The sequence below is a fragment of the Miscanthus floridulus genome, chromosome 5 (assembly GCF_019320115.1).
Source record: "Miscanthus floridulus cultivar M001 chromosome 5, ASM1932011v1, whole genome shotgun sequence".
NCBI lineage: Eukaryota > Viridiplantae > Streptophyta > Magnoliopsida > Poales > Poaceae > Miscanthus > Miscanthus floridulus.
The window spans coordinates 115465483-115488498 of record NC_089584.1 but is presented as its reverse complement, the minus strand read 5'-3'; the positions used below and the strand labels follow the sequence as shown (position 1 = coordinate 115488498).

At 48.7% G+C, this 23016-nt stretch overlaps 1 protein-coding gene and 2 pseudogenes across 1 annotated transcript; 2 read left to right on the top strand and 1 right to left on the bottom strand.

Moving 5' to 3' along the window:
• LOC136453183 (subtilisin-like protease SBT3.9) overlaps nt 1–7970 on the top strand; it is a 41787-nt pseudogene extending 33817 nt beyond the window's left edge.
• An 11506-nt stretch (nt 7971–19476) lies between these two features.
• LOC136455175 (polygalacturonase At1g48100-like) lies at nt 19477–20566 on the bottom strand (annotated as a pseudogene).
• LOC136455172 (subtilisin-like protease SBT3.9) lies at nt 20326–21782 on the top strand. Its single transcript, XM_066455309.1, has 4 exons — nt 20326–20706; nt 20825–21441; nt 21575–21635; nt 21772–21782. The coding sequence occupies exons 1-4, from the start codon at nt 20628–20630 to the stop codon at nt 21780–21782; spliced, it is 768 nt and encodes a 255-aa protein (XP_066311406.1). The 5' UTR covers nt 20326–20627.
• The last annotated feature ends 1234 nt before the right edge of the window (nt 21783–23016 follow it).

Here is a 23016-nt window from a genome sequence, read left to right as displayed (position 1 = left end):
CACTAGCATCCTGTAGAGCCCCCGAGCATACGCGTCTGCAAGGGATGCGAGGCCATAGGGGAACCTATCGCATGGCGGTCATGACAGGGACAATGGTGTCCCTCTGGAGAATTGGTGGAAGATAGTAAATAGCGAGTAAATAATAGTACATACGTTACTCACAACGGGGTTTGAGCCCATGTATGCTCGAAGAGAAGCATAGGCGCCTCGTTGTTGAGGTCGCTGGGAGTCCTAGAGCCAACGGAGGGCGCCCCTCCGATGGGGGCCAGAGCAAGTGCCTTCTCGCGAAGGCGAAGCACATCGAGCTGGTCGGCGACAAAGTCCAGACTTCCAAAGAGAAATGTCTAGGATGGCTCGAAGATAGGTGGAACCCATATCCCAACAGGTGGGAGTGCGGGTAACTCCAGCGAGCCAAAGCGAGTCGTATCGCTTGTGCCCGCCATGCCAAAAATGGTGGAAAGGTGGGCCATCCGATGGCCAAAAGCATGAACGTATGACGTCTTCCCCACGGACGGCGCCAACTGTCGGTACGAAAAATGACCAACACATAAATATTTGTAGTTTTGCCGTACATTGTCATCGGATGTGGCCTAGCACTCAATGACATAGGGTTTATACTAGTTCAGGCAATGTGCCCTACGTCCAGTCTGAGTCAGTCGGAGACTTTATTCCTGAGCCCGGGTGCTCAAAGTTTGCTATGGGGTTACAAACAAGAGGGAGTAAGATGGGGTATCAGAGGTCTGGTCGGACTCCAGACCAAAGGGCCAAGAGTGACGGGAGCTCCAACGTGCGCTAAGTGTTCAAATGTATGCTCTATTTGACTTTAGAGTTCTAGAGCCAAGTAGAGGGAATTGGAATGATCCGTCTGTTGTTCGTCGATGGTTGTTTGAATCGATTGAATCATCTTCCTTTTGGAGAGAGCGCATCCCCTTTTATAGATGAAGGAGATGACTTTACAAGAGAGAGAGTGTGAGAGAAAGAGAGTGTTGTGCTACCTAGTCTTGTTGCCCACGCCATCAGGTACAAGGTGGTTTGTCGACACCCACAATACTGTTGATGGTTGGATGCATGTGGTTGGTTCCACCGTGTTCTTCTAGTATGGCAAATGTCGGCGCCCACAACACTGTTGGCATTCTGACATGTCTAGAAGGTTTATAAAGTACCCTTCTGACATGACCTGATAGTACTATTCTGCAGGTGTGCATGGTACAGTCCTTGGTATTGCGGTTGACTGGAGCGCCCCGCCTTACTTGCTCTATCTGTTTCCTGGGTCTTCACCGAGCGGGCGTCCCTAGTCAGTCATTCCCCAGTCGGCTCCAGCCTCCCAATCGAAGAAGAGCTATAAGTAGAGGTTCGGTGTATTCCTCCTTGGCCAGGCCTTCCGGTTGGAGAGGCGGGCCAGAGTTGGAAGCAAGCATCGTTCCTCATTGGCCAGGCCTTTCGATCAGAGAGGTAGGCCAGAGTTAGAAGCGAGCGTCGTTCCTCCCTGGCTAGGCTTTTCGGTCGGAGAGGCGGGTCAGAGTCAGAAGTGAGCCTTCCTCTCGGAGAGGTGGGCTGGAGTCGAAAGCGAGCGTCATTCCTCTTTGGCTAGGCCTTCTGGTTGAAGAGGCGTGCCAAAGTCAAAAGCGACCGTCGTTCCTCTTTGGCCAGGCCTTTCGGTCGGAGACTGGATCGCCCTTCTAGCCTGTCGTTATGTTTTTGGGTTAGCCCAGGAGTTGCGCGTTGTTCGTAACGTCATCTGCTGGGCTGAGCTTTTGCTGGGAAGCAGGTCCATGAGGGACCTCGGATTTATGAACCAGATAGTACTACAATTAAATGATACACTATCTAGTCTTAACTACCACTAGCTCTATCCAAGTGAATGTATAATGAAATACAAGAGAGTGGTAGAGAGGTATACCGCCGTGGCAAGTGACCAATGAGTGAATACCAATGAATACCAAGGAGACAATCAAGACACAATGATTTTTCCTCTGAGGTTCACTTGCTTGCCGGCAATCTAGTCCCCGTTGTGGCAATTCACTCACTTGGAGGTTCACGCGCTAATTGGCATCACACACCAAACCCTCAATAGGGTGCCGCACAACCAACACAAGATGAGGATCACACAAGCCACGAGTAATTTACTAGAGTACCTTTTGGCTCTCTGCCGGAGAAAGGTCAAGAACCCCTCACAATCACCACGATCGGAGCCGGAGACAATCACCAACCTCCGCTCGATGATCCTCGCTGCTCCAAGCCATCTAGGTGGCGGCAACCACCAAGAGTAACAAGCGAATTCTATAGCAAAACACGAATACCAAGTGCCTCTAAATGCAAACACTCAAGCAATGCACTTGGATTCTCTCCCAATCTCACAAAGATGATGAATTAATGATGGAAATGAGTGGGAGGGCTTTGGCTAAGCTCACAAGGTTGCTATGTCAATGCAAATGGCCAAGAGCATGAGCTAGAGCCTACCAAACGATATTTATAGACACCCCAAACAATAGCCGTTGGCTCAATTATTAGGCTGATTGCGGGATGACCAGACGCACATGTCATGTGCACTGGACGCATCCGGTGTGGTGACCGAACGCGTCTGGTCACAGCCTGACCACCACGTGTCCCTTTCAAATTGTTTAGCCATTGGCGCCCAACGGCTATCTTTGTGCACAGTAATACTACGTGATCGGACGCTTTGTTAGAAAATGACCGGACGCGGGAGACGCAGCGTCCAGTCAAGTCCAGAGAGCTCCCAGAGCCGCTTTGGGCCGACCTAATGCGTCTGATCACACCGGACCAGACACTCCCAGCGTTCGATGAATTATTGCGCTGAAAACCCAAGACTTGCTGGTTCACATCGGACGCGTCCCCTCACCTCGGCAAGCGGCAAGATAGGAGCACGCCGATGGTGCTCCTGGGCTATGAGGATGGCACCAAGGCGTATTGGCTCTATGATCCCAAGAGAGGCAAGATGGTGATCTCTAGGGATGTGCTGTTCGATGAGAAGGCGGCCTGGGACTAGGACAGTTCGGGCATGGGGGAAGCTGGCGGCTTTACCAGCACCTTCGTCGTCGAGCACTTGGTCATCCACGGTGGTAGAGACACTGGAGAGGAGGTGCCGACCACTCCAGCAATAGAGCACTCCTGGTGCGGTGCCGAGCACTCCAGAGGGGGTGCCGAGCACTTCAGCAGCAGTGCCGAGCGCTCTAGTAGTGGAGCCAACACTCCAGGAGTGGTGCCGACCACTCCAGTAGTGGATTCGACCACTCCGGCAGTGGTGCCGAGCGGTCCTACAGCGATGCTGACCATTCCGGCAGAACAGGGAGGCCGAGGACCACCGATCAAGTTCACCTCCCCTCCAAGCGACATCAGTGAGTTCGTGGATGCCTTCCACGATGGTGAGGAGGTGCGGTTTCGCAGGCTGGACGACATCGTCGGCGGCACAGGATCCTCAGGCCTGGCGGGTTGGCTGCTCAATGACCCAGAGCTATTTCTCGTCAGTGTAGAGGAACCACCCACATTCGCGCTGGGCGAGCGCGATGCGAATTGGTGACAGGCGATGCTGGAGGAGATGAAGGCGATAGAGGAAAACGAGACTTGGGAGCTCATCGATCCACCGTCAGGATGCCGTCCGATCGGCCTAAAGTGAGTGTACAGGGTCAAGCGGGACGAGCGCGGCCCCATTGTCAAGCACAAGGCATGCCTCGTCGGCCGAGGCTTTGTCTAGCGTGAGGGCATCGACTTCGAGGAAGTCTTTGCGCCGGTAGCACGCATGGAGTCTGTCCGACTGCTGCTAGCTTTGGCAACAGCGAAGGACTGGCACATCCATTACCTAGACGTAAAATCGGCCTTCCTCAATGGCGAGCTGGCGAAGACGGTCTTCATCAGGCAACCTCCGGGTTTCACCGTCAAGGGAGCGGAGCATAGGGTGCTCCGACTACACAAGGCGCTCTACGGACTGTGACAGGCCCCACCAGCGTGGAACGTCAAGCTTGACGCCACGCTAGGTAAGCTTAGGTTCCCGCGGTGCGTAACTGAGCACGCGCTCTACACGCGGCGATGTGGGAAGGAGGAGCTCGTCGTTGGCGTGTATGAGGATGATTTGATTGTCATCGACGAGCGTGCGAAGGACATCGATAGCTTCAAGCACGAGATGGTGGCTCATTTTTGAATGAGCGATCTCGGCGCGCTCTCCTACTACCTCAGCATCGAGGTGAGACAGGGGAAAGAGGCACTCACGCTCAGTTTGAGCGCGTACGCCTCAAAGCTGTTGGAGCAGAGCGGCATGGCTGAGTGCAAGCCATGCATGACTCCAATGGAGGAGCGCCTGAAGCTGACGAAGGCCAGTACTGCGGCGATGGTGGATGCAACACTCTATCGGAGCATCATCGGCGGTCTGCGCTACCTAGTCCACACGAGACTGGATATTGTGTTCGTTGTGGGCTACGTCAGCCGCTTCATGGAGGATCCTCATCATTGGGCCACGGTGAAGCGGTTGCTGCGCTACGTCAAGAGGACGGTGGATCAGGGGACCGTCTTCTCTAAGGCCGGCGAAAGTGGGCTGCTGCTCACTGTGTTCAGTGACGCAGACATGGCGGGGGACATCGACGGATTGCGGAGCACCTCTGGCGTGCATCGTTTCCTCGGGCCGGCTCCAATCTCATGGCTGTCGCTGAAACAGAATGTGGTGGCGCTGTCCACGTGCGAGGCAGAGTATGTGGCGGCGGCCACAGTGGCGTGCCAAGCTGTGTGGCTGCGCTGGCTGATGGGCGAGCTGACCGGTGTGGAAGCTCACCCACCAGCGCTGATGGTGGACAACCAGCTCGCCATCGCCCTCGCGAAGAATCTGGTTCTCCATGACCGGAGCAAGCACATCGATGTCAAGTTCCACTTCCTTAGGGACTGTCTCGACGAAGGCAGATCGTCATCGAGTTCGTCGAAACTAGTCGGCAACTCGCGGACGTCCTCACCAAGCCGCTCGGCCATCTTCGGTTCACGGAGCTGAAGAAGATGATCGGCATGGTGGATGTTCTAGGGTTAGTAGCAGGATTAAGAGAAAAATTGTTAAGTAATCTGCTGCTCCCCTGCATGAACGCGCGGCAGGGACAAGCGCCGAAAGGCCCCCTGTTGCTGCACTGTAGCCGCTGCAGGGGCAGGTGCCGAAAGGTCCTCCTGTTGTACTGTAGCCATAGCAGGGGCTGGCACCAAAGTCAGCCCTGCTGTCATATCTACTCACTGTTGCAGCACGGCAACCTGACATATCTGTGTAATAGGATTAGATGGGTAGAGTTGTATATATATATCTTCCCAATGCAACTCAGTAAAAAGAGCAAGTTCAGTTTTGCCATCTCCTCTGTAGAGCTTCGGTCAACGCTTGTGCTTGAGCTGTGTGCACGCGTTCTGTTTTTCCTCTCTTCTTCTACCTCTAGGCATAGGCATAGTGTCTGATCGGAAACATCGATGAGTGATCGGCTCACCTTGCCAGAGATCCAAGGGCCAACAGGGTATGGCCCGGTGCTGTCACGGTGGAAAGGCAAGTGCGAAGTCGGACAGGGCTAGAACAGCGGCAACTGTAACCGCAAGATCATTGGCGCGCGGTTCTACAACGCTGGAATGGACGAAGAGATCCTCAAGACCGAGTACCTCTCGGCCCGGGACTACGATGGACACGGCACGCACACGGCCTCCACCGCGGCTGGCTCGGTCGTTGAGGCGGCCAGCTTCCACGGGCTCGCCGCGGGCGCTGCGCGTGGCGGCGCGCCCCGCGCCCGCATTGCCATGTACAAGTCCCTGTGGGGAGAAGGCGGGTCTGGCACCAGTGCAGGCGTGCTCGCGGCCATCGACGACGCGATACACGATGGGGTGGACGTGCTCTCGCTATCGCTCGCTCGTCCCGAGGAGAATTCGTTCGGCGCCCTGAATGCCGTCCAAAAGGGGATCACCGTCGTGTACGGGGCCGGGAACGACGGGCCTAGTCCGCAGACGCTTGAGAACACGGCTCCGTGGGTTATCACAGTTGCCACGAGCAAGACTGATCACTCGTTCCCGACGGTTATCACGCTGGGAAACAAGCAACAGATAACGGTATGAATTGTTTGAATACATACAAATGCGGACTCTGAAGAATCACAAGGCCGCCATGATTTTGTTTACATAGAAGCAATGAAGCATATGTATGTTACTGATCTTGAGTATAAATACAACTCTTGCCTATTTTTCAGGGACAATCTCTCTATTACCGAGGGAAGAACTCATCCACGAGCAGTTTCAGAAGGCTTGCCAATGGAGACCGGTATGCAAAGCCATTAATTTTACGTTATTTTCTGCTCCAGAAATTCTAAAATTGACAGCAACTTAATTTGTGCCTTCTCTTAGATGCACGGCAGATGCTTTAAACGGTACTGATATTAAAGGGAACATTCACCAACGACGTTTGGCCCATTCACGTATTTGTCAGACGCGAGGCAAAACGTCGTGAATGGAGGGGGAACTGGACATATTTTTGTTCAATACACGACTGACATTCTGCCTGACTTGGGTGACTTTCCATATGTTTTGGTGGACATTGAAACGGCTAAAAAGATCAAAAAGTATATCGGCTCCGACAGGTACACCACTTCCTGGATCCTAGTTAGCACCTACTCCTTCCGTTCGAAATTAAGAGTTATTCTAACTTTTTTAGAGAGTCAAAGCATTTCAAGTTTGATCGAAACAATAGAGAGAATTTAGAAGATTTTTGACACCAAATAGTTATACTATTAAAATATAATTAATGAAGAATCTAATGATACTTATTTGGTATCATAAATATTATTATTTTATAATACATTTTCCAAGAAAGTTGAAGTGACTTATAATTTGGAATGGAGGGAGTACAACAATGCACATTACAAGCAAGATCAGTTCTTTCTCATCATGAGCTGAGCCTTTCTCCGGTAAATTTCTGGTAGTTTTGAGCAGATCACCGGTGGCAAAGATTGAACCAGCCCGCACCAGTACAGGTGCCTTGCTAGCCCCAAAAGTAGCATCATTCTCCTCCAGAGGTCCATCACCCGACTACGCTGATATTATCAAGGTACATAAAGTCAAAATGTTGCCTCTAACAGTCTGTAGGCACAAATAAGCTATCGCCTGTTGTCTCACAGTAGCCTTTGCTTCCTCCACAGCCTGACATAGCTGCACCTGGAGCCAACATCTTAGCAGCACAAGGAAATTCTTACGCGATTAAGTCTGGAACATCAATGGCTACCCCACATGTAGCTGGCATCGTCGCGCTGTTGAAAGCTCTGCATCCAAACTGGTCTCCTGCTGCACTGAAATCTGCAATCATCACCACCGGAAATAAAATCAAACAATGCTTTAGAAGATTATTTAATTTTTGAATTCATGACTAATGTACTAGGCAATGCTACATGTATTTACCTGTGTTTCGTTTTGCATGTTGAAGCATCTGTAACTGATGAAGATGGCATGCCGATACTGGCTGAAGGATTGCCTCGAAAAATTGCCGACCCATTTGACTATGGAGGTGGGCACATCAACCCTAACAGAGCAGCAGATCCTGGTCTAATTTATGACATCAATACAAAAGATTACAACTACTTCCTTGATTGCACCACCAAAACATCCGTTAGCTGCAATGCAACATCGATACCTGGGTATTTTTTGAACCTGCCATCCATCTCAACTCCAGATCTGAGGTATCTAGTTACCGTGTGGAGAACTGTCACAAATGTAGGCGAGGTCAATGCAGTGTACCATGTTGCAATTCAGAACCCATCTTGAATCAAGATCGAAGTTGAGCCATCTATTCTTGTGTTCAATGCTACAAAGTCCACACTTTTCAGGTCAAGCTATCACGTATGCAGAGGTTACAAGGGGATTATACATTTGGAAGCCTTACTTGGTACAATAACCAAAAGACGGTTCGAATTCCAATAGCGGCCTGGATCACGGTGTATGATTTCTTTGCAGATGTTGCATAGCTGTGGCGAACCATTTATCCTGCTTGGCAGCGTTCATTATCATAGTTTTCTTAAACTGTAAAAAATTAATAAAACAAGACACGCCTAATGTCGTGTTTCATCGTGGCTTGTATTTATTTTACTTGGAGCCAAATAGGTTATGCGTTGTCTAGATCTATTTGTTATATATACAACAACTCTTATAACTATGTCAACTTCCTTTTGTGCTGTACTTTTCAATTGCTAAACTAGAAGGATACCTTGTACATTGCTGTGGGATTATCATAGAAATAAAACCGTTGCATGTATAAACTAAATCCACATGATCTCACGTTCATTCTTATTAAAACTAGATAAGGCATGGTTTTTGCCGATGCAATGTTTTTTCTTATTACTTTCATTTATTTCTTCTTATTATTCTTGTTTTCTTTTTATTTCATTTACCTTTTCTATTTACATTGTTTTTTATATTTGTTTTTTTTTCTTTCTTCTTGTTCATACTTTTCCTCTCTTCCACCATTGTTGCAAGCATGACAGAAAAAGGATGCCTCGCAAACCTTCTCATAGCATCGCGACTCCCGGAGCACAAGACACATGGGGAGAGATGGGAGGTGTGATGGCTGAGGAAGCCCCTCAACTTGCACCGGCGGGGTTTCAGGCACACCACCGGGGCATGCACATTGGGTCGTAGAGGCATGAAAGAACCATCATATGATGGGTTTGCCTGACCTCCAGAGCGTGGCTGCACCGCCATCATAGCCGCTACGATGAGGATGGCACGGTGAAACCTTCCATAGCTAGCGACCACCTCGCACACCCGAGCCTGTAGGTCTTGCGGAACGAGGAGGTCCCGTGGATACGGATCCAGCGGCCGAACCATATCATCCCCTCCTACTCGCAAGCCTCCTTCTAGCACCAACTGCTGGATGAAGCATCGCCGACCTCGGGCCAACGCAACCGACCCTTGGCAGTTCGCATCCTCAAAACCTCCACTATCTATTGAGAAGCACTCCCTCTCTCGAGCTCAGGTTCTCAAGAAATCTAGAAGTAGCCAAAAGGCATGGATAAGAATGGTTCAAACGAGAAGGAGGCCCCTATTTATAGGCCCAAGGGCGGACTGTGCAGCCCGTGATCCCCAAGCCGCGTGGTGAACAACGGGAGGTCATAGCCAATGTCAGAAGCTCGCGTGAGGTCAGGGAAATCGAGATCCTCCAAAAGATGGAGCTGGTACAACATCGACAAGACCGCACGGCTCTGTATGGATCTTGTACCCATACACGCAACACCCTGACATAGCTGGGCTCAGCAGAGCAGTCATGTACTTGACCACCAAGACAACCACGACCTTAGATACACGCGCACCACACACACAGACATCAGCATCTCCATGATCACTCTGAGATCGTGAAGACGCTCGAGGGCTACTGTCGGGGTTATGATACCCCGGGTATCTTAAGACACCGATTAGTTAGCCGCTCGGGCGGCCCACACTGGCCCAACTAGCAAAGACCCGGAAACACGGTTCATTGATGCTACAAAGGTCCCGGGCCAAGCACTAAGGCGAGTGGTCGACCACGACCTCTCCCTTCTCCTTTCGCTGCATGCCACGCAGCACCGCACGACCTCTCCCCTGTCTCGACCCCTAGGAGGGAACGGAGAGAGGTCGAGCTCCACCATGTACGCCAGCCCTGACAGGAGCAGGCAAGCTCCGAGCTCAAGACAACCATGACCTTAGATACATGCGCACCACACACACGAACATCGGCATCTCCACGATCACTCAGACATCGCGAAGACACTCGATGGCTACTATTGGGGTTATGATACCCCGGGTATCTTAAGACACCGATTAGTTAGCCACTCGGGCGACCCACACTGGCCCAACTAGCAGAGACCCACACTACTGCACAAAAACTTAACTGAGGCATTTGGAAAAAGGCCTCTGAGGTGGTTAGGCTGGTTGCCTGCCTCGGTTATTCATGGCAGGGCAGCCGGCCCAGCAACTGCCTCGGTTAATACTTAGTCGAGGCGGGCAACTTAACAGAACCGCCTCGGTTAATGCCTATTAACCGAGGTGTTTGACCTAACAAAACCGCCTCCTAAAATCTATTAATCGAGGCGGGCCTCATCCAAAAATGCCTCCATTTTCGGAGGCGGGCCTCCTAAATGGCCCGCCTCAGGGAAAAAGGCCCCAATCCCAGCTGGCCCATTAGCTTAGAGGCATATATTAGGAGCATTTAGGTTTTGCGGTCGCACTTATCTTTCCCTCTCCCCGCAGTCGTTGTTGGCGGTCACTAACGATCGAATCCGACCGTCAAATAATGTCCAAAACAGGAGAATTCAACAAACTTTCGACATATATGCATATACTATTGACCTAGTTCCACTTGTATTGGAGAAAACATGTTTTGCAGGACTCATATTCGAACAAGTGGAAAACCAAGCAAAAAGGCGCAAAACAGAAAGCGTAAAGTAGATCATACACCAAGGAATAAAGCAAAGGCCCATCCATCTGCCAAATTTGGGCCGGGCACCGATGTAGAAGAGGTCTAGGCCTAGCCAAGAGCCCACAGGAGCAAGGCGGTGGTGAGCAGGGCTAGCCAGAGTGCGGCCGCACCCTAGGTGCGCACGCACCCTCGCCACTGCCTTTCGGGCCCATGCTCCTTCGACTGTAGCATGCTTCCATTCATAGGTGGTTTTGGCCGGTTTCCTAATTTATCAACGCCAAACCGACCATGCTTCACTATATAAGAAGAGGAAGAGCTCACCATTCAAACACACACCATTTGGAGCTACACACCTCACCCCTCTCTACTTGTACTCTCTTAGTTTTAGTAGTGGTATTTGGAGCTAGCAAAGCTATCAAGGAGGGCTTGGCTCCTTGGAAGAAGAGTGACATCTTGGTATGAATAATACTATGAAGAGTTCTTCTATAGTCATGCTCTGATATCATTTATATAGTAGTGCATATGAACAAGAGTATAGTTGTCTTGTTATAATCATGATATATGAATTAGCATATAGTTTATGTGTTATGGTCTTAACATGTTCAACTTCATGCTTAATCATTCATATGGTTTGTATGAGTAGAAGTAGAGCTAGGGTTGAGGTGACGGTTCATCGTTCCATCGGGTTTGCCCATATTCTTCCTTGTCGATCCATAGGGTCGGAGTCCCAGGGGGATATGGGTAGTTTCATTGTACACGGGCGTGGTGCTCGGGTGCACGGGAACCTTCGGATATGATGGTGCCCCTCGGTTGAGGGGTAGGCGGCAGGTGGTGACAGCCCTGTCCGTCCCTTGTAATCCCCCACGTTCGGGTACTGTGTAGGAGTTTTAAAGTCTCTCGCGCTTGCTAGCAGACTAGTGCTCGGAGATCTCCCCGTTCATCTTAAACTTAGTTCTAACTCTAATCATATAACTTGTATGATCATTAACTGTTCTTTCACGGCTATATTAGAACATGCCGGCTCCATGTTGGAATATTCTTTTATTTTTTTGTTTTCTTCTTTATCCTTGAGGTTGGCCCAGATGTGTGTCCACTATCCTTAAAATACCATTTTTACCCCTATCATGAACTACTGGTTTACTAATGCAAGTACGTAATCTTGTTCATACTCATGCTAGACTCTTATACTTTGCCCTCCTTTGGAAAAATATAAATAACGATACCCTGAATATTTTCGGGTGAACATGCCGGCTCCATGTAGGAACATTTTTTATTCTTTGTTTTCTCCTTTATCCTTGAGGTTGGCTCATATGTGTGTCCACTAGGGATGAAAACGGTACGGATATTTTTCCGACCGTATTCGAGACCGAATCCGTTTAGAGGGGTTGAGATTTGTCTGTATCCGAGTCCAAATATTCAACATCCGATACCGTATCCATATCCGAATACTCAAATCGCATATTTATGATGTCGATATCTAATCGTATCCTATCCGACAAAGTTGACACTATTCGTATTCGAATCCGAATCCGGACAGAAATATGAAAACAAATGTAATATTAGTGATATCCGTCCGTATCTGATCCGTTTTCATCCCTAGTGTCCACTATCCTTAAAATACAGTTTTTACCCCTGTCATGAACTACTGGTTTACTAATGCAAGTATGTAATCTTGTTCATCCTCATGCTAGACTCTTCTACCTTGCCCTCCTTTGAGAAAATATAAATAACGATACCCTGAATACATCCGGGTGAAATGCAACAATGATAGATCCGTGCGCTTACGGATATTTTTTGTAATCATTAAGAACTATCGTAGTTGGTATTTCTTGGTGGCGTCGCTAAGGTTAACTCAATCTTAGTGATGGTGCTGAGAAATACCAACAGTCATTTATGATGCCGTTGCCGGTGATGGACTTAAAACCTCCACACTTGGTGATTGCGCTAAGAAATGCCAACAAGCATTTCTGGCGCCGTTGCCGGGGATGGACTTAAAACCTCCACACTTGGTGATTGCGCTAAGAAATGCCAACAGTCGCGTAGCTGAGCATCGTGCTCCTCCCTTCCGACTCGCGAGCCTAGTGGCACCCTCCACTCTCTCCCTCGCACTCTCCCTCCCGAGCACGGCGGCACGCGCACCCTCTCCCTCCCGAGCACGGCGCCGCACCTTCTACCTCCGAGCCCAACGGCGCCCTTCTCCACCATAGTTGGTGGCGACGCAGGGATGCCAGATTCGGACGGTGGCGGCACAGGGAGGCCGGATCTGACCGGTGGCGGCCCAGGGGGCGAATGCGCCATAGGCGGTGGATCTCCATCGAGGTCACATGCCCGCGCGGCAGCTGTCCGGAGCAGCACCAGCGGCTGCGACGCACGTGCAAACGACGAGCGGTGGCGCTTGGATGGGCCTGGCGGGCCTTGTCGATGGGCTCAGCGGGCTCCATCGACCGGCACTGTAGCATCACGCCACGCCATGCCGCGACGTGGGAGCAAGACCATGACGACGACCATACCAGAACGTGCACTGATGCTAGGACAAGACGGCCTTGCTTTCAAGCCAAGCTTACTAGTTTCTCCCTCCTTCAGGCTCATGACCACTCGGTCGGGAGAACCACTCTCTGTATGTAACCTGGCCCCCGGACTCTATATAAGGGTGGCCAGGCCTCCCATCCAGGGTGACGGACTCTCGAGACTTTATTCGGGCATCCGTTCTCCTCACTACTCCTATCTCTTTCCCTTAGCTTACACACCCTATTGTAAGAACTTTAGAGCATTCAAACAAGGAACATGCACTCGAACGATATCTAACACGGGATGTAGGGCTCCGGCACTCCTATACACAAACCATGAAAACCTAGATCCAATTACGCCACAAATTATACATGATTCATCCAAAAAGACATAGCATATGCATTAACTAACTTTTTTGAGCAACCTCCTTCAAAAAAATGAAGATCAAAATCTCCCACCCTATAGTTTGCAATTCTTGGATCTCCAAGCTCAGATCGAGGAAGAAGAGTACTTATAAATTATTTGTTCCGGCAATTTTTAAAGGCACCGCCAGTATATATAAATCCTATATTTATACCGACGATCAATTAAGCTAACAGCTAGTATAGATTTAATTTACATTGGTGATCGTCTTAAGGGCACCGCCGATATAAATCTAGGATTTATACTAGCTTTGCCTTAAAAAACGTCATATAAATATATTTACGCTGACGGTTTATAATCATGAGCCCACACTTTTGTGCCTGCTTTATGAACCACGGACGGAGAAAAAAAAAGCATGGCATCAACAAATGCCGGAAGCAGAAAGTGAAGCCGACATCTTACCAGTCGAAACATAGCCTGTAACTGTTTGGATGCTCGTCACAATATTCGCGTATAAAGATGATACGGTATATCTTTGCAAGAGTGCACCGTAAAAGCTCACACAAAAGCCAGACATGGAGTGCCATATAAAATTATACTCCGCATAGGATACTCACGAGTGGCATAACGTCAGAATCACCCAAAAAAACGTGACGGGGGTTAATCTAGGCTTACTAGCAATTATGAGTACTCCACCAAGAGAAGAAATTATATTGCATCGTTGTCACATTGCCTTTAATTTTGCACTTGAAAGATACAGCAATGGCCTGTCTATTCGGTGGCTCGGTGCACCTGGATAGTAACAGTCTTGTACGGAATAGCAGTGGCGGATCCAGAAAAAATATTTAGGGGGGGCTGGACTAAACATAGAGCTAAGCCAGCCTAACTCAATTATGTCCCATACAAAACAAATATAGCAATTTCAATCAATTTAACATGACAGCTTAGATAAACACTCAAAAAGTATCACGAGAGGAAGTAAATGAAATTTTCATTACTAACCAACAGAGTAATATTAGTATCTAGGCCTAATACTTTAGGAATTACGAATCCGAAATTCCAAAGTAGGTAACGTTCATGTAAACACAATAGTTCTGTTAAGCACGATGGGTGACCAAAGCAACGAAATCCTTTAAAAAAAAAAACTGCTTACACGGGCTGGGGGCTGTCGGGCTAGTTGCCTGGCTTCGGCCATTCGGAAAACAGGAAGCAAGAAAGCAGAGAAGTGAAGAAAAGGCCGGTTTGCTCCTACTTGGGTCCTCCAATTAAATGCGGCCCAATATCCAAATAGCTGGCCCAGGCGGGCAAGAACGAGTGGAGGACGTTCATCTTCAACCTTCAGACGTTCTCCAGTTCAGTTAGCCTCTAGCGCCTCCTTCTCTTCCTCCCATGGCTGAAATTTTTAGGGGGGGCTCCAGGGGCTCGGCCACAGTAGGGGGGGCTCGAGCCCCCCAGCCCCGGTGGCAGATCGAATAGCAGAGATAGCCTAACACTGCGGATGCTGGGACAATTGACAGGCATGGTGTGCGCTCATGAGGCATGAGCATGGGGGACGCACTGACGCAGTGCCCCATCCAGCACAGCAGCTCCTATCCTACACGCACCGTTTCAGCGCCCGGGGCAGGAGGGCACACTGTCGCTGTGGTGGCACACTGTCACGCGCACTCCTCCTTCCTCCGCGCCACGCTGTACGGCGCCTTCATCGTCCGGCCGCCGAGGAGCGGCAACGCCTACCCCTTCCTGGCGCCAGACAAGGAGGTCCCATTCCACCATTCGGCGGCTTGGCACTGCCGGCCGCGCCGCTCGTGCAAATGTGATAGCTCGTTGAGTGTGGACACAAAGAAGAATCCCATGTTTCTTCTCTGCACTCTCTGGATGAGGTTGTCATGAACAGGCGAGTGGTGGAACCGGAATATGTGGTTGACCCTGACGAGTGCGCAACCACGCAAGCACGTGTGCATCGCGTCATCGATCACTGTGAAATTGTAAATTGCTGTACCAGAGTACATTTCTTTCTCAGGTTGCTATCTAAAGATAAGATCTTAACCAGATATTTAAAAAGAAAGGTAGACGACCTCTCTTGCTTGTTCTATTCTGAGACCGAGTCCGTTAACCGTTTTTTATTTGATTGTGTGCTGTAGCAAAGCAGCTCTGAGAGACTATTTTAGAAAATTTCAATAGACCTTGTGGCGCTAAATTCTTAGCTGTTGGACAGATGTGGCTAAGGGATAAAAAGTTGTAGTTGTTAATATGTTTTCCCTGATGTAGCGGTGTAGCCCTTAGGGCTTTCAAAACTAAGGAACTGTTTGTGTTTTCAGGAAGATCCTTGGAATGATTTGAAGTCCTTAGCTTCTGAAAATCGCGGTCATGGTCCAGTGCATCGGAGCACCATATGAAGGGGCCGTTTGGCCGGGCTCCTTTAGGCTCCGGCTCCCATAGTGTAGCGTCACTGTAGCGCACAGGAGCTGGAGCCGGGGGATCGGAACTGTCGATGCACGTTAGAACTTCCGATGTTGTCATTATGAAACGAAATGAGAGTACGCCTAATGAGTTCTAGCTCAAACCAAACTTGGATATATGAGTTTGGGGATGCCCAATAGCAAGACATAAAGCACCTGCACTCACAAACACGCACAACCAAGTAGAATGATATAAACACAAATATTGTAATTCAAAATACAAATTAGACAAGGTTTGTTTTACTGAAGCTCGGGCCTCAACACTAGCCATACGTCTCCGTTTAGGAAGCCATGAGTGACCACTCCGTGGTGCACTCTAGCTGGGTCTCTTTCAACCACTGTCATCGATCCACTAAGCTTGATCTCTTCCCTTGCGGAGGCGAGATTGGGCCCTCACAAACTTGCCATGGCACACCACAAGCTTGGTTGCTCGTCGGCGCCTCCTAGCCATCTAGGAGCCAAGATCCAAAAGTAACAAATGTCTCATGAACGATTGACGAAGCCCACAACTGCTCAAGGATTTGGCTTGCTCTCTATTTTGAAATTCACTCAACCCACCACTTGGATTTCTCAAGAATCGCTCAATCTCACAAAGTGAGGGTATATGCAGTGTTCACAAGGATCTTGGTTCTGTTAAAATGTTGGAACTTCCGCAAGTCCAAAAATAGCGCATGTCACTCTATGAAAAACGCTATAACTTTTAGCTCCAAACCCACTAGGGTGCCTAAATGCACTTTTTGTCCAATAGTGCAACATTTGAAGAAGCAATTTGTTCTCGCAAATGGATGGATTTGGCTTCACTAGGTTTATCCTGGGAAATGTGAACGAGGCTTGATTCTGTTTTGGTGTTTTGGTGAGGGTACGCTTTGCTTTCTGGACCGAGTGTGTGTTCCATCCCAAATTCCCAATGTTGTAAACTGTTTTGTCTTGATGAAGGCGGGCTTGGTCCTTTTACTCTAAAAAATGTAAATTGCGTTCAATAATAGAGATTGTGTAATTAGTAAGTAGTTAATTATTACTTCTTCATTTGATTTGGTATATTTGAGACATTCACGATGGTGGTGGAGCCCAACATGAGGGTGCTGCTTTTGTTGTCGATGTCGGCCTGAACTCGCACCTCTTCTGCATGGTGGTCGACCATAACTTTACTGTCATCACCATGGATGCGGGCTATACCTCTAACCTGAATGCGAACATGCTCGTGCTTGCCTGGGACAGACTGTGGATGCGCTCATGACCACCAACACTGATCGGGAGCTAGTACATGGAGGTGTTGGTGCACACACCATCGAGCTGGGGCTCAGCCAGCTGCCTTGCGATCCATCACAGATGAGGTGCAATGGGACCACCACCGCCATGGTGACGAACGACATCTGCTCATCCCCCCTCATGTACCCTAAGACATCTCTCTGAGGGGCTCACGTGAACGACATGACGGGCTCTTCACGACCTACTTCTCGGATGGCTGGCCGCCAAGCGACATGGCGATGGCGCTGGGGACCAAATTGAAGAGGTTTAACTAAGCTACAATTTGGTTCTCCCTTTGCTTTGTTCTTTATACTTGTGTTTACTTTCATTGCTTTTAGGTCTTGTTAAGTGACAACTAGGATTCATGCTAGTGTGTGCTTAGCAAGGGTTTCATTCTTGTTCTTAAGGACCTTAATCTTAGTGTGCAACTTTGCTAAGGACATGGTTAGCTTGTTGGCCCTAAGAACTTTCTTAATCAATTTGCTTTGTAGAAGAACTTAGGCGCTAAGAAGGTTGGGGGTTTAGTTTTTGCATAGGCTAAGGTTTGTTTCTTTAACTTTTAGAGCCCAATTAAAGCCCCCTCTTTGGCCATAATGTTCATACACCAATCAAGGCCTTAGGGTCTGATGTAAATTATGCCTGATCTTCCGAAAGGTAGTGATAAATTCGATTGGTGGAGACTCGACGTTGATGATCCGGCTTCAAATCAGACATGATTCGAACCCTACAACCGTTGCACCACTGCTCCGTTGGTTATCAACCAAGCATAACTTGATTGACCTCGTCGAGAAGGCTTTCCCTGCAAGCGAATCGAAGAACACAAGCAAGAGAACAGTAAACACGCAATCTGAAATAGTAAATATGGATGAAGCAAAGATTAATATGGGGTTCAAGCTCTCGATTCGAACGGACTAATCATCACAGGCGAGGAGAACAAGAACAGGGGCCCTGGATCGCTGTAAAAGGACTTGTCGCCATAGTTACAACGAATTAATCTCAGTTTCTCGAAGGAAAACTAGAACTAAACAAAACCCAACCCTAATGTGGTGACGGCTACTGCATATATGAGGGTTAGGTCGTGGAGACCCCCCTGGATGCGCCCCTATGGGCTCCAACATGATACACGGGCCAACGGCCCAAAAGACGGTGGCGCATCACCCTGACAGATTCTGGACGTCCACTTATTTTGACAATTCCCGTTGACTCCGATCGAATTTTAAGGTGGGACCGGTGCCATTGGAAGCTCCATGAAATTATGTTTCCATCCATATAAAGAACGCCCAAAACGGACACCGTATGCGACCTGGGCATTATTTTTAGTACGTGCTGCTCCTGGACTCCGAGAGGGGCTCGAACTTGAGTTGCTTTGGGCCTCCACCTCGGGGACTCGAACCGAATTAGTCTTGGGCCTCCTTCTTGACTTGGACACCCTTGCTGGCCTCCTACCCCTCCATACCATGTGCCAAACATGGTCGTAAGCATGGGTGTCATGTCCTCATCAGGGTCGACGAGCGGCCCATGGGTGAAACCTTAGAACAGATAGGTGAAAGAAGGGGTGGCATCGACTGGCACAGTGACGGCATTAGGCAATGCGACGTTCTGTCCTCATCTACGCTCTCTTCTCTATGGGATTGATGGACGGTTTTGGTCTCTGTGGCAGGGGCGGCAAAACCCTAGGACATGTTGAGTCTTCCCCCAAGATGAAAAAAATGATTAAACACAATATGAAAGCATCAAACCTCGCTAACACTGACTTAGAATAAACCCGAAAAATCTATTATTTTGTGGCAGTAGATAAATCTTCTTTTGTTTGAAACATCATTTTACAAATCCTCGCTAATGAAACTGTTACCTCTCTTATACTGACATGTCCTAGGACGTACGGTTTATTTCGTATATTCCAGTCCAAACAATACTGGTTGTAAGGAGGTGGGGGTATGAGAAGAACATGTGGTGTTGGAGTTTTCCTTTGGACTAATTTTTATGTAATTTTGTTGACCAAGGGAATAGAATCTTCTTCATATATAAACGTCTATAAATAGCGGCACATTTGTGGCACCTATCAGGAACCAACATACAGCATAGGAAACTGGGAAACATGGGATTCTGTATTCCATCGCGTGCCCCGGTGGCTTCAGCGCTCCTGCTTTACCTTTTCTTGCCTTTACTACTGGGGGCACATGGAGGATCCCGTAGGGTAAGCATGCATGCTCGATGCATTGCTAACAGCTTTGTAAGAAGCTTCCAAAATCCAAACTCTAATCAACAATCTTTGTAGCTATATATTGTATACCTAGGCGATGTGAAACATGGACACCCAAACGATGTCATCGCTTCGCACCATGATCTACTCAGCAATGTTCTTGGAAGGTACGTACGTGTCCTCCTCTTAAAGTAGTGAAGCCATGTTACTTGCTGATTCTTCATTTAAGACGACTGATCCTGATGAATGATGTGCAAATTCATGGTTGATCGTGTCCCGTTATTTCCTCTTCCAGTATGGAGGATTCATTGGCTTCCATGGTTTACAACTACAAGCATGGCTTCTCAGGCTTCGCAGCGATGCTCACGGAAGACCATGCTGATCAGCTTGCAGGCCAGTCCTTTCAGTCTTTTTGCTCAAACTGGAATTCGCGGTCTCACTTGCTCTTAAGCCACGAAACCAACCAAAATCGCTTTTGGTTAAATCGGTTAACTTGGTTAGAGACAATACAAATTATTCCTCCACGAGTAATAATTCAATACTAAATTTGCATGGGAACCACCAAACAAGGAATGCATCCTACAACTTTCCCAAAAGCAAAAATTGAAAGCAACTAGGAATACTTTCAATAACCGGAAGAGTCTCATAGAAATATATATAAAATATGTTAAATAAGCAAATTGATAGAACATAATCGCAAACAGTTTCATGCTGGTCGATGATGATGGGGTTGCGCACGGCGTCCATGTGCATGTTCTCGACGGAGTCGGAGCCGGAGCTGCCCTTCCACGTCTTGATCCGGACGGCGTTGTCCGAGTGCCAGATCACCGCGTAGTTCAGCGTTGGCCACGCACGCCCGATTGCCCTGCTTGCCCAGGCTCCCGATGCTCATGCCGTGGCCGACCACCGGGGCCGCGGGGAGGTGACGTTCTCGGTGTGCATGTTGAGGGTGCCGGCGCCGATGGTGACACACAGTCGTCGGAGTTGGAGAAGGCGGTGTTGCTGATGAGGACGTCCTGGGCGTTCTCGACGTGGATGCCGTCGGTGTGGGGGCACAGCGTCGGGGAGCTAATGGACAGGCCGCTGACGAGCACGCCGCGGCAGGTGTCGAACTCGAATGGGCTGTTCTTCACCTTGAGGCCTTGCACTTGCACCGTCACGTTGTTGGCCATGAAAGACCTCAGCGCCTGATTATGGATATGACAGAGATCAACGTCAGCCCGTCGGATTTTTTTAACCGGTTTCAAGGATTTTTTTTTCTCACCATTACTTACTCTTCACTTGATCACTTCATTCTAGAACTGTAGCTGAACATTTGTCGGTGCACCGTTAAAGTAACCATACTTTTTGTGGCTTCTAAATTAACACTGCAGAGCTTCCTGAAGTCATCAGTGTCCATCTAAGCAGAAGCTGTAGAGTGACAACCACTCGTAGCTGGGACTTCCTTGGGATGAACTACCAAATGCCCAGTGGACTACTCCATAGAAGCAGATACGGAGAGGACATAATCATTGGGGTCGTCGACGCCGGTTAGTGACCAATCACAATCATGATCCATGAATTGATTCCATACTGCAAACACATGTCTTTTGGCGACCTGTCTAGTGCAAGTCCAAGGTCCACCAACACACCCCGCTGTCCCCTCAGGTATCTGGCCAGAGTCGAAAAGCTTCAGCGACCAAGGCTACGGGCCAGTGCCTTCACGATGGAAAGGCGTGTGCCAAGTCGGGGTGGCCTGGGACCGCAGCAACTGCAACCGCAAGATCATCGGCGCGCGGTTCTACAGCGCCGACGTGCCCGAAGAGATACTGAAGACCGACTACCTGTCACCTCGGGGCATCAACACCCACGGCACGCACACGGCCTCCACCGCGGCAGGCTCAGTCGTTGAGGCGGCCAGCTTCCACGGGCTCGCCGCGGGCGCTGCGCGTGGCGGCGCGCCCCGCGCCCGCATTGCCATGTACAAGTCCTTTTGGGGAGAAATCGGGTTTGGCAACAGTGCAGGCTTGCTCGCGGCCATCGACGACGCCATCCATGACGGGGTGGACGTGCTCTCGCTGTCGCTCGCTGATCCCGAGGAGAATTCGTTCGGCGCCCTGCATGCCGTCCAAATGGGGATCACCGTCGTGTACGCGGCCGGGAACGACGGGCCTAGTCCTCAGACGATTGAGAACACGGCTCCGTGGGTCATCACAGTTGCCGCGAGCAAGACAGATCGCTCGTTCCCGACGGTTATCACGCTGGGAAACAAGCAACAGATAACGGTATGAATTGTTTGAATACATACAAATGCCGACTCTGAAGAATCACAAGGCCGCCATGATTTTGTTTACATAGAAGCAATGAAGCATATGTTACTGATCTTGAGTATAAATACAACTCTTGCCTATTTTTCAGGGACAATCTCTCTCACTACGGGAAACAGAGACTTTGCCGAGGGTAAATTTCTTTGCCGAGTGTCAAAAATCGGACACTTGGCAAAGATCTTCTTTGCCGAGTGCTGCACTCGGCAAAGAATTGCACTCGGCAAAGATTTCTTTGCCGAGTGCCGGGCACTCGGCAAACACTCGGCAAAATCTCTACACTCGGCATAGGCTGCCCGTGAAACGGCGCCCTACCACGGCCTTCTTTGCCGAGCGCCTGCGGTTAGGCACTCGGCAAAGATTTGTTTTTTTTTTGTTTTTAAATTCTTTGCTGAGTGCCTCAGATCTGGCACTCGGCAAAGATTTATTTATTTATTTTTAAATTCTTTGCCGAGCGTCTCAGATCTGGCGCTCGGCAAAGAAAATTTTTTTATTTTTAAAATACTTTGCCGAGTGCCCCCGGACGGCACTCGGCAAAGATTTAATTTTTTTTATTTCTTTGCCGAGTGCTCCTGTGTATGCACTCGGCAAAGAGGAAATTTTAAAAAAAAAATTAAAACATTCTTTGCCGAGTGCCTGATGGCTGGCACTTGGCAAAGACACCCTTTGCCGAGTGCCATGCCCCGGCACTCGGCAAAGTTTTTTTGTTTTTTTTTGTTTTTGGCCTTCAATTTTTTTGTGCAGCCTTTTTAAAGCACCAGGAACTCCTAGTTACAATTTGGGGATTTTTTGTGGCTTTTTGTTATATTTAGTTACTTTATTTCGTTTACTTGAATTTTTCCGAAAATTAGAAATTTGAACTGCACGTGGTACGAATAATGGAGTTTAATGATTCGAAAATTGATAGTCATGTTAGTGAGTGTTATGAGAGGCCGTATCCAGGAACAGACCCGAAATTTCGGACATCTCGTTCACGAAACATGTCCGCGAAATTGCGTGTGAAGTGTTTATAAATTCTATAAAAAGCAAACGAAGTCCTAAAATCATGAAACGTGTTGAGATGTCGTGATATCATATGTGGAGGCTATGATAAAAATTTCAGAAGATTTCGTGCACGTTGTCACGTACGATGCTTACAAACCAGGACATCTCCTCACCCACGAAATCTTCTGAAATTTTTATCATAGCCTCCACATATGATATCACGACATCTCAACATGTTTCATGATTTTAGTACTTCGTTTGCTTTTTATAGAATTTATAAACACTTCACACGCAATTTCGCGGACATGTTTCGTGAACGAGATGTCCGAAATTTTGGGTCCGTTCCTGGATACGGCCTCTCATAACACTCACTAACATGACTATCAATTTTTGAATCATTAAACTCCATTATTCGTACCACGTGCAGTTCAAATTTCTAATTTCCGGAAAAATTCAAGTAAACGAAATAAAGTAACTAAATATAACAAAAAGCCACAAAAAATCCCCAAATTGTAACTAGGAGTTCCTGGTGCTTTAAAAAGGCTGCACAAA